At 44.4% G+C, this 11,296-nt stretch overlaps 1 protein-coding gene across 1 annotated transcript in view; it reads left to right on the forward strand.

Annotated features, from left to right (window-relative positions):
* GFI1 (growth factor independent 1 transcriptional repressor) overlaps nt 1–10,248 on the forward strand; it is a 21,093-nt gene extending 10,845 nt beyond the window's left edge. The window contains exons 3-7 of the mRNA XM_010715848.1: nt 8–237; nt 4,641–5,056; nt 5,147–5,284; nt 6,758–6,923; nt 9,014–10,248. Of these exons, the coding sequence (XP_010714150.1) occupies nt 8–237; nt 4,641–5,056; nt 5,147–5,284; nt 6,758–6,923; nt 9,014–9,192 (1,129 nt within the window). The 3' untranslated portion in view covers nt 9,193–10,248. The remainder of the gene's footprint in view (nt 1–7; nt 238–4,640; nt 5,057–5,146; nt 5,285–6,757; nt 6,924–9,013) is intronic.
* Nucleotides 10,249–11,296: the final 1,048 nt, after the last annotated feature.

Genomic DNA, 11,296 nt, shown 5'->3' on the forward strand with positions numbered 1-11,296 from the left:
CGCTGAGCTCCTCTCGCCTCCCGTTCCCCGCAGACAAGATCCCCGAGGGCGCGGGGCTGTGCCGCACCGTCCTTCCCGACCCGGAGCCATCGCAGGGGCGCTTCTCCCCGGAGTCCCACCTCACCGAGGCTGCCGATGGCACCTCCGAGTCGTCGCCCAGCTGCGAAGGCAGCATCTGCGACAGGGTGTCCGAGTTCGGAGATTTCTGGAGACCGCCCTCGCCCTCCGTCTCGCCAGGTAGGAGCGGGGCAGCAGTGCCCAGCGGGCTCCGGCAGCGCTCCCGTGTCCGCGCCCTCCGGCCGCCGTCTAAAACGAGTGGAAGGACAGATTTGCCTTTTCCCACTCGTTTTCGTGTTGTCTCTCTCGGGTTGCTTTTCCAGCCGGGCTCCCCCGGCTAAGGGAGCCGTATGTTATGGTCAGGCGGTATGGGAGTTGTATTATTATTGTCATTTCTTTTTCATTAATTGCTGAAGGCAGACGGTTATGTTTTAAAGGTCTTGGCGTTTTCTTACAGGGTCCTGGTACCTGGCCTTAGTTGATAAATGTATTTTAAGACAGTAAACGTATCTACTTGGCTATTTTTTTACCTGTAGTGAACAGCGGAAACTCTGTGTTTTGGACTGCCTGCTCGATGTTTTCCCAAACTCCCTTTGAGGCTATTTCTTGTCTATAAAAAGAAAAGGATCTCTCCTGCTTTTCTTTTCCCTTTTCTTTTCCCTTTTCCTTTCCAAAACTACATTCATAAAACAACCAGATGAAACTAATGACAGTCAGATTTAAACACCCCAGATCCAGGAAACTCACATTTATGGCTGCAGCGCCTGTCTCTAGCTCCCTTGTCCTGCCTTTGATGTGGTTGGAGCAGTGGGAGATGCTGTCCCCAGCCTGGCATGAATACTTATCTCATTTAAAAATACCACGTTGTCATTTTATAACAAAAATATGTATATACAAAACCTACTTTTTATTGCCTGGGTTAAAAAATGACAGCTGAAAAAAGAACAATTTCTATCTTAGCAAAGGAAAAATTGTCTCAGCTTTTCAAAATGACAGCAGACGCCTGCAAACGAATATTTGGTCTTATTTCCCCACTGATTTTCCAACTTCATTTTATAGCGTCCTTGCATATCAACAGCTGATTGTAATGATGGGGACTTGCATTTCTAAAGCTCACCAGTCCCTTAAAAACGCTTCATTTGAACATTCCCTGAAAGAATGCTGATGAGTGTTGTTACAGCTACAGAACAGTTTAGGTCCGTGCAAATGACCTAAGGCAGGAATACAGCAGTCTCTCTTTTGCTATTATTTCTTCTCAAAGCATAGTGCTGTATAATTTTTATTCTTACAAATTGTTCTCCTCATTCCCCAAATAATACCGTTTTCACAAGATATCTAAAAGGCAGATATAAAACGAGCAGCTATTTACCAGGGCTGCTCTGCCTTTGCCTTCTCCCCACTCATTTCTTCCCTGCCGACCATCCGGTTACCTGGGAAAGGTATCTGCAAAATGACAGTAGCATTCCCAGATCAAGATTTTTCAGAGGAGGGGCACAGTCCTGGAACTGTTTGATTCCATTCACATGGGATAACTGAAGGTTCGGGACTCCCTGTCCTGGCATGAAAAAGCTTCATTAAACTAACCTCGGTGCATTGAGAGAGGTGCTGTCAAGTATCAAGGCACCAGCAGGAGGGTTAAATAGGTGGGCTTCCTTTCACAACTTTCCCAAATCCCTGCCGTCCAGCTGCCTTGTCAGATTCGGCGTGAAACTGGAATTTGTGCCTAGGTCACTTCTGCGAGATGTGCTGGTGAGATGCTGGATTTTTGAGATTGTGTTTGTCTGTGTGTTTCTGTGCTTCTATAGGCAGGTCAGCTGAGAAATGATGTTTGTAAATCATGCATAGGGCAGGTGCAGTGAGTAGTACCGTTGCCTGCTTGTCCCCAGGAGTGAATGCGGATGCTTTGTTGTCCAACAAAAGACAGTCTTCAGATCTCTTTGGATGCGGTGCTGCCAGTGCAGGAGGGCTGGCACAGACACAATGCAGTACCTCTTTATAGGGTTAGCATTCTACATACATTGACTGCATCAGTGCTGATCACTGTGTTATTTAACCTCACTTTCTACATAGGCCTGTAATCACATGTGTTTTCATATACAGAAGGTGCCCGATAACTCTGTGCAGCAGTACAAAGGTATTGCTTGATGAATCTCTTGGTGCTATAGTCTCGGAGGGACTTTTATTGGATGTAACAGAGCTGTCACTCAGGAATCATGGTGATTTTTCTTTTATGGAAGAGGACACTTGAATCAATTCCCAGTCATTTCAGGTAGAGTTCGTCTTGTCATCCAATAAGGAGTGCTGATGTTTCTTCTCCCAGGGGCTACACGGAACTGCTAAGAATGGAGAGGAGGAAGAGTCTGTCTTTCTTTACCATTCACCCTCTGGAGGGCTGGATGCTGTGGAGCAGAGGAGAGGCAGAGATACCAGTGTCTTTTGCTGTGTAGTGTGACACAGAAGGTTTGATGTTGGATGTGGGGCTTGGATGCCTTGAGCTTGCCCTTGGAAAGTATAGCATGAGTGGCTCTCCTGCATTTGTGTCTACAAGGTCTTTAAACCATGTGAGGTGATGGAAGGAACACTGCACGTAAACTGACATGTGGTGCAGTGTTTACCGTGTTCAGTGTTGCCAACTCCAAGGGCACAAAAATTAGGTCAGAGTCAGTCTTTTGTCCCCCACCCTCAATGGACTGGCTTAGAAATCAAAATTGTAAGAAATGCCTTATGGATATTCCATTCTAGTGTTGAAATATTTAGCGTTTATTTTTTCATATTTTTTCTTTACGGTCTGGCCTAGTAATTGATTTTAAGGGGAAAAAAGTAGTTACAAGAGCTAGAAAACAAAAGGAAAGCCGTGCGATGAAATCATGCAGTTTCAAGAGCTGGAGCTTTAAGATAGTTTTGAATCTTGCGATAAAATCGTGAGACATGACAACACTGAAACTGGTTGCAAAGACACAAGATAGATGATGTGATGCTGACCACAACTTTGCAGTCAGTGCAGAACAGGAAAAATCATGCTTAGCACCATGTCAGCTAATTTGATTTCATCTCTCTGTTCAAATGTCCCAGTTGATACGTGTGCTTATATTCCCAACTGAAATAATAGTATTTTAATAGAAAAATCTGAGTCTGTAAACATATGAAGCTACATAAAAGAAATAAGAATTAAAAACTTGATTTCTGATGTATTTTCACACTTTTCTATAATCCTCAGTGGTCATTTGTCTGCCTGAATGGGTAGCCTAATGCTTCCTGCCTCTCTTCCCTATCCCACTCCTGGTTGTCTTCTTTTGCTGAAGGCTCATAAAGCTGTGGAATCTGTGAAGCTGGCAGGAATGAGAAAAATCAAATAATTGTGAGCGTACACGTTTTTGGGTAAGGGAAGCTATTCCACTAAACAAAGTGCTAGGGGGTGCCAATATTTCTGTGAAGGCATCAGCGTTTCAACAGTTAATTTATTAATGCTTTTTTTTAGTTCGCTACTGTATTTGTCCAGTGGAGACATTTGATTCTCCTAGCTCTGCTGCCTTTTGTGAGGAAGAGTGAAAGTAGCACACCGTGGACATAAGTTACCACCTCTGGCAGCCACAGTTGGGATCTGATACCTCATATTCCCTGCATAACTGTGTTTTCTCCATACCCTGAGCATTCGTGCCTTCATACACTGATCTCTGAGGCTGTTTTCTTGTCATTACATCAGTCTCTGCTAAAGCAAGTGGGATAGATCTTATGCCTATCCCCTTGGTCAGATGCTGTTGCCAAAGGTGAGGCTGTTACAGACAGCTGAAGTCACCTGAGCTTGTCTTGGTGGAAGATAGCTTTGATTATGGCTGATAGGAAAATCTCTTTGTCCTTCAATTTTTAATGCAGTCTCTCCCAACGATTTTCATAATGCATTTATGAACTCAGTATTTTCAGTGGACTCAGTGTCTTTATTCCGAGAAATCTGAAAGAACCATGATTTTATTTCAGACGATTTTAATTATTTTTTTTCCCCTGAAAAAGTGAGGCATGAAATTCAAGCATTTCAGAAGCTGTTTTCTATTTTGATTATTCTTTTGCCAATAACAGGCAGTTATGGCACGAAGTTGAGAGACTGGATTTGAGCATTGCATTGTGCAATGAACAATTTTTAGTTCTATTGTGCAGGTGTACATCTCAGCACGTTTGCTTCTTCTGGCACCTCCATAATGTCATTTCTGGGTGAGTGTGACCTGCATTAAACTTAAATATTTGGACTGTCAGCTTTGATGCTCAGCTTGGGATATAGTAAGTATACTTTTCTGAGGAGCAACAGATAAAACCAAAGGAAGTTGCAGGCAGAGTTGTTTAGTATCTCAACAGTCAGATCAGTATGTATGCACCTGGGCACCCAAAGATGGAGGTGGTTGCTTTGAATTATTTGATTGGGGTAGCAGGTGAGGAGTTAGCAGTGGATGCACCGACCCTACTGAACAATATAAAATGTATAAAAAACAGTTTAGGCTCTTGCACAAACCTGGGTACTGGGCCAATTCTGCCTCATGATGGTGGCTGGACTGTAAAAGTACACTAATTCCCATGGCCTTGTGTTTCCACAGCCTCAGAGCAATCTGTGTGTCCATCCCTGGATGAAGCACCTCCCTTCTCAGTGCCCTTCAAACCATACACATGGAGCAGCCTGGGAGGCTCTGAGCTGAGGCACCTCGTGCAAAGCTACCGGCCCTGCCCAACGCTGGAGCGAACTTCAGCCTTGAGGCTCTTCTGCGAGCGGGGCTCTGAGCCCACCCTCTATGGTGCAGAGTGTAGCTCTTCCCTTGGACTTTATGGTGATTTTGGCTCCCCAGGCCCAGGGCTGTTTGAGCGGCCTCCAGCAGCAGCACCCGGACTCTATACTGAGACACAGACTGGGCTGCAGCAGGAGAAAGGACCTGGTGGCCTCAAAGTGGAGACGGACCTCTTGTGCCGCCCTTTGCTCATTAGTGCTGGCTCTTACAAGTGTGTCAAGTGCAGCAAGGTAGAGACCCCTTTCTCCCACGCTGGTTATGACTGTTCCCCAGCCCCTTTTCCCTAGCTGACCTGACCCTGCCTGCTCTCTCCCTTTCAGGTCTTCTCCACACCACATGGCCTCGAGGTACACGTGCGCCGTTCACACAGTGGCACAAGGCCTTTTGCCTGTGACATGTGTGGCAAGACCTTCGGCCACGCAGTCAGCCTGGAGCAGCACAAGGCCGTGCACTCACAGGTGAGAGCAGGGCAGACTGCCAGATGAAGGTGGGAAGGCCAGAGCCAGCTGCTTGCTTCAGCAGGCACCGGGAGGGCCATGAAGGCAATGACAGAGCACTAGGTGGATGTTTAAACTGAGAGGAAGAAAGCATAGTAGGGCTGCAGGGTGCAGCTGTGGGTGAAGAGTATGATGGTAGGCAGAGTAAAGGGTGGGCAGCTAGCAGGCAAAGGAAGAATAGGAACAAGTTGACAAATCACAGAATACTGACTTTGTTTCCATTCTCCTGACTTTGTGTGTATCTGTATTAAGCAATGGGCTCTTTTGGCACTCCAGAAGTAACAGATAATAAATAATAAATTTTCGTTCTCTGAGCTGGAAACTGTGAGGAGGGTGTGGACTTTGTTAACGACTAAAGCAAGTCACTGTGCTTTCTTCAGACACAGCTCTCTTCATTTTTTCTCCTCCCTCTCCACCAAAGAAATGAATCTTCCCTTGTTGGTAGTCATTGTGTCCATGCAGGGAACATCTGAAAGACCAGTCAGGTATAGAGCACGGAATTCATCCGTCTCGACGCCCTCTGAGTCACACACCAAAAGAATATGGTAGTTAATTTTGGTAGGAGTATTTGTAACATTTTCCATCTGCTGATATTGTTCCACATTTCCCCTTCACCCACCCACTTAACCTGGCAAATCTTCCTTCCTCAGATTGGGTTTGGGAGGATAGAATTACAACAGTGTTTGTTTGCTGTCTTATTTACAGTTGCATGAGCGTGCATCAGCAGAGCGCACAATGAAGAGAAATATCTCATCGCCCATTAAGTAATGTTGAAAAGAGCAGTACTGCAAATTAAATCCAAGGAGTGGAGAAAATTTCTGGGAGTGTGCATAAAAAGCCAAATAAGGTGCCTATATTAAGCATAGCAGGAAGAGGAAGGTGTAATGGGAGTTAAATAAAAAGACGATCTGTGGTGGAAGAAAGTGATGGGGAGGTTTGTGATAGGGAAAGGAGACACAGCAGTCTTAATGCATTTAGTTAATTTGTCGAAGCAGTAAGCCAAAAAGCTCTTTTCCCCAGGTGCTCTAGGTACCTTTCACTTCATTATAATGAAAGTAGAAATATGCAGTTAGTCGTTAGGCTTCCAGCACAAATCAACATGCCACAGAAATTTCCCCAGAGAGCCACACAGACCTCAGCACCCACTTTCCTGTGTAGAGTGCACTTTGAACAGTGCTGCAGCTGCTGCTCTTCCCAGCGGAATGATCATGGGTCCATGTTGAAATGTGCAGGCAGTGGGAAAGGGTTCATTATCTTTTTTCATTATGCAACACTGTCATGCTTGTTTTAGCATCTCCTCAGGCCAGCTTTCTGGAGATGCAGAAGCACTTTCTAAGGCAGAAGGGGCAACACTGATGTGCTGCTGGCCAGATAGTTGCTGTGGGTTCTCTGGCATAGCGTAATGCGGGTGTGTTTGGGCTCCTCTTTCTGCAGGAACGCAGCTTCGATTGTAAGATCTGTGGAAAGAGTTTTAAGAGATCTTCCACTCTGTCCACCCACCTGCTTATCCACTCAGACACCCGGCCCTATCCCTGCCAGTACTGTGGGAAGCGGTTCCACCAGAAATCTGATATGAAGAAACACACCTTCATTCATACAGGTATGCCTTACAGCTGTTGCTGTTCAGCCTCAACTATGGGGACAGGTCTCTGAAGTGGCCTCTCTGCAGCAGTCTGTTCCTCTTCAGTTGGAACAGCATATGTACCTCCCTGTGCTTCTCATAGCCCTGCTGTGGTTCACGCTATCTGAGCTCTTCTTGTGCAAATGATGGTGATTTGAATGTGGTTTCATGAACAGCAGCTGCAAAATAACCCAAATCCTCGCAATCCAATCTGTGTTCCCTTAATAGGATCTACCGATGTTTATTTAAACAGCTTTTGTGTAAGATGATTTGTAGAGTATTATATTCTTGTGGCCTTGATTTACAGCTGAGGTCCCTGGAAAATGATAGGTGAATTTGACTGCAGCATCTCTTTATACAGGATCTACCAATTTACAATAGAAGCAAGACTCCTCCTCTAGGTCAAACAGTAAACTGGCGGTCCCAGGGTCCAAATCTTAGTCTAAATATTTGTTCAGAGATTGATTGTCTGCACTTCCACCCGGACTTTCTGAGAAAGGACTGCAGCCTGATACAGAATGGAAAGAGAGGTGCAGAGTTCTCAAGTTTCACTGTTAGTAATAAACATGGAAACTAATAAAGAGCAGGTGAATCACAAAAGGAAATTGTTTTAAAAATATTGTTCAGTGAGAAGGCAGGTTTATCAGAGATCTGTAAAAGTAAATTTTACTTTACATACCTTCACCACATTCATTTAAGGTAGAGGGAGATGAATGATGTGAGACACGGAAACATTTCTAGGCACAAAATAATAGCTGTAGTGGCCTAGCCCAAGGTTTGGATGACCAAAATCATGGTTCCTGAGAGTGGAATATTAGCAGATATCAAGAGTGAAATATTGAAGTGGTAAATATGTAGAAAGATGACATCATATGTAGTGCTGCTTGGTTGTGATTTTTCTAGATCACAAGCAGTGAACAATAGTACCCAGAAAGATTCTCCAGAAGATTACTGCTGAATGAAAATGAAGTATTTAGGAAGTAGAAAGTATTTCCATAGTAACTTTTTCAAATGAGATTTCAAGCAAATTCTAAATGGGCCAAAATGTTCTTTGGATTATTATTCTGAGGTCACAAACTGTCTCTGGGCTGTTAATTGATAATATAGAACCAGAACCTTAACTGAGTTAGGGAAAATTTCATATGCAGCATCCACTTGCAAAATGTGCTGGAGGCTCAGTTCACACAGATTTTACTTTTCTAAGAATCTGATTTTCAAAAGTACAAAGAGTGCTTGTTGCTCCAGCTGAAGTTGGCAGGCTTCACAGGTGCAAAGCCATTCTGAAAATCAGGCTTGGTTTTGTGGTTAGGGTTCCTTTTTTTCCGTTATTTGATAGTAAACAGTATGGAAATGCACTGAGATCCTGCTCCTATGGAGACCAGTTTAGTTGTGCCACTGACCTCTCCGTGAGAGAAATTCACAGGCTGGATTTACTCCCATTTCCATTATTTGCCAGGAGGAGAACTTCAGGACTCGCTTGGAGAGACTGCTAGCATTTCAGAGTGAGGACTAGAGAGAAGAGCAGATCACTGTGTGAACCCTGCCCTTCAGGTTCACTCAAGGGCCTCATCCTTCTTTGCAGGCAGGCCACAGCTCACTGGTTTTGGCTTAGCAGCATCCATCAATCTATTTCACTTGCACCTAAGTTGATGCCATAATTGATGTCAGACAGTCATCACAAGCTGGGGTCTTTCCAGTAATTCCTGATGTTTCTAGATTAAATTAAAAAAAAAAAAGCAATTTAAATCACACAGAGGCTGTGCAGCCAAATATCAATGTGTTCACAAGCTGTGATGTCCTCGGAGCACTATTTGCTTCAAGCTGCTCCCAGGACTGTACTGGGGCAATGCAAGTACAGCCAGATCTGTGCCTCCTAAGCCACGGTGCAGGCACAGCTGATTACTCAAGGCAGCCAACTGCATGATTTTAGTAAGAATGGCTTTTTTTGTAATCACGTATGAATCACTTCAGTTAGCTCTGAAGCCCAGAATGCATTTCCTATCTGCTCTGACCCTGAGTGTGCAGCATGTTACCCCTTTCACACCTTCTTTAACACCTTTTGCTTGCAGGTGAGAAACCTCACAAGTGTCAGGTGTGTGGAAAAGCCTTTAGTCAGAGCTCTAACCTCATTACTCACAGTCGCAAACACACAGGATTCAAGCCGTTTGGCTGTGATCTGTGTGGCAAAGGCTTCCAAAGAAAGGTGGATTTACGGAGACACCGGGAGACACAGCATGGCCTCAAATGAGTCCTGCAATGCAGAAAGCACCTACAACACTAGGAGAACAAACTCCCTTGGCTTCCCCGCTGGACCTGAGCCCTGTCTGTATAACAGACCCTGGCATTACCTTTCTGACCAGGAGCTTGGAGAGGAAAGAAGAGGACAGGGCCATGCATTGGCAGCTCAACCTACATGACTATGAGAATGGAAATTAAAGGTTGGGGTTTCTATTTCTTGTCCTCTGTTTCTGAAATAACACTGGAAAATAAGCCTTTTAGATACAAAGCTTTTACTCTGAAGATGGATAAGCTACCAAATACCTGTAAGCTGGAAAGTATTTCTCCCATGGCGAAGATAAAAATCCTAATGTTTTCAATAGCTTGAATTACTGTGCACGGATATGTGGGTATAACAGTGTTTACATGGTACTCACAGAGAGTAGTCAGTAAATGGCACAGGCAGTGCTTGCCTTGGTTGAGTTTCAGTGCTGAAAGGATTCACTCTTGGTTTCCTGTCAGGAAAGCCTAGAGGATCTGGACTGAAGTGTGCAGTTTGACATCTGGCTATTTTTTAAGCTGAGGCACCAGCTTGGGCCTGCTTCTGCTCTCACTTATTCCGGTGTAAATTAGGAGTTGTATTGACAGTTAGGAGGGAGACCCCTTTTACCTCCCAAAGCTATCTCTGTCACTAAGCAAGGCCTGGCTGTGTGTTTTTGAGGCTTGTGGAGTTATGTCTTGCTACATCTACTGATGAAAAGAAAGTTTATGAAAGACAACTGGAAAAGCCAAAGCACAGAGTTATGCCTTATAACTAGAAACCCACCTAAGGACTGGTCCTGACTGAGAGCAGGGGTGTTGGGAAAGCAAAGACTTTCGATCCAGAAAAATTGTTGGCTTCTGCACTCAGTCTTGTTATAAATAACTGGAAAATAGCTACTCAATTGTGTCCTTTGCATATTTGTTTTTGTTCTCTTTTTTAAGTTTTTAAAGGGAGACTCACCTGAGGTGGGCAGGAATCAGTGTAAAAGAGTAATTCACTGAATTTGCCTTAAATTACCCTGCATGTACCTCAGTTTAAAAAAAATAAAATGCTGTTTTTACTTTGTTAACAGGTTTGTAAATGTCCTACTTAGATTTTATGGAGTGTCTTAATGTTTATTAGTATGTATTTATTGGAACAATGTTTTAAATTAATAAACTATTGAAGATCATCCAGAGTGATCTTTGTTTAATGTGTGACTTCAACATATTTGTGAATGTCAGCTGTTATGGATACACCTCATCTAGTGATGGTCAGGGATATGGCATTCAAACAGGAAATGAAGGAACAACGTAATTTGCACAACATATTTTGCAGAAGAGCTCTCATGATTAAAGAACACCAGTGTCCTGCTTATGAATCCAGGTCCACCGATTTCAGTTAATCACTTAGCAATTTTGAAGGCTGGAGTATCCTATGGAATGTCACCATGAATCAGTTTAGTGGGAGAACAGCTGTTTTAAGTGTATACATTTGAAATGTAGATTGCCAGAAGACCCTGCTCAGCGCAGGAGGAATTTGGATATCCTCTGAGATAAAATGTCTGTGCCAGGAGTTTTCAGGGACACCTGAAGACCAGGTGCATCACTTACACGGTGTCATGGTTTTATGATTCTTGTTATTGGTGGTCTGAATGAAGTCTCGCCCCCACTGTGTGCTGCTGTGTTGGACATGTTAGAACCCCTACATGAACTGGAATCAGAAGCCAGGATGGACGTGGAATTGCCTTTTGTCTGCCTGCCCATTAGCAGGGCTTGCTGCACCTGGCACTGCAGCTCTTGCAAAAGAGAAGCAGGAGGAAGATGGAGGCTCCCCGTGCCCTTTTACCAGCAGAACTCTTTAGGAGTGCACATCACTTTGTATCTATTTCTGATTTTGCTTATGCCTTTATTTTGGACAAAGCCTTGTTAGACGTGGACAGGACCGCAGGCTAATAAGTGGTTGCAGGGTTAGCGTTGCTTTCTTCCTCTTTAACAGGAGGAACATTTCTTTCAGTCACACGAGGACGTGGAGCAGCGCGTGGCAGGGCCGTGCACCTGCTCGGCGGCAGCCAGGTATGGCAGAGCTCCGCAGGCGCGCTGTGAAGGCGGCA

This window comes from Meleagris gallopavo, chromosome 10 (genome assembly GCF_000146605.3).
Source record: "Meleagris gallopavo isolate NT-WF06-2002-E0010 breed Aviagen turkey brand Nicholas breeding stock chromosome 10, Turkey_5.1, whole genome shotgun sequence".
Taxonomy (NCBI): Eukaryota; Metazoa; Chordata; class Aves; order Galliformes; family Phasianidae; genus Meleagris; species Meleagris gallopavo.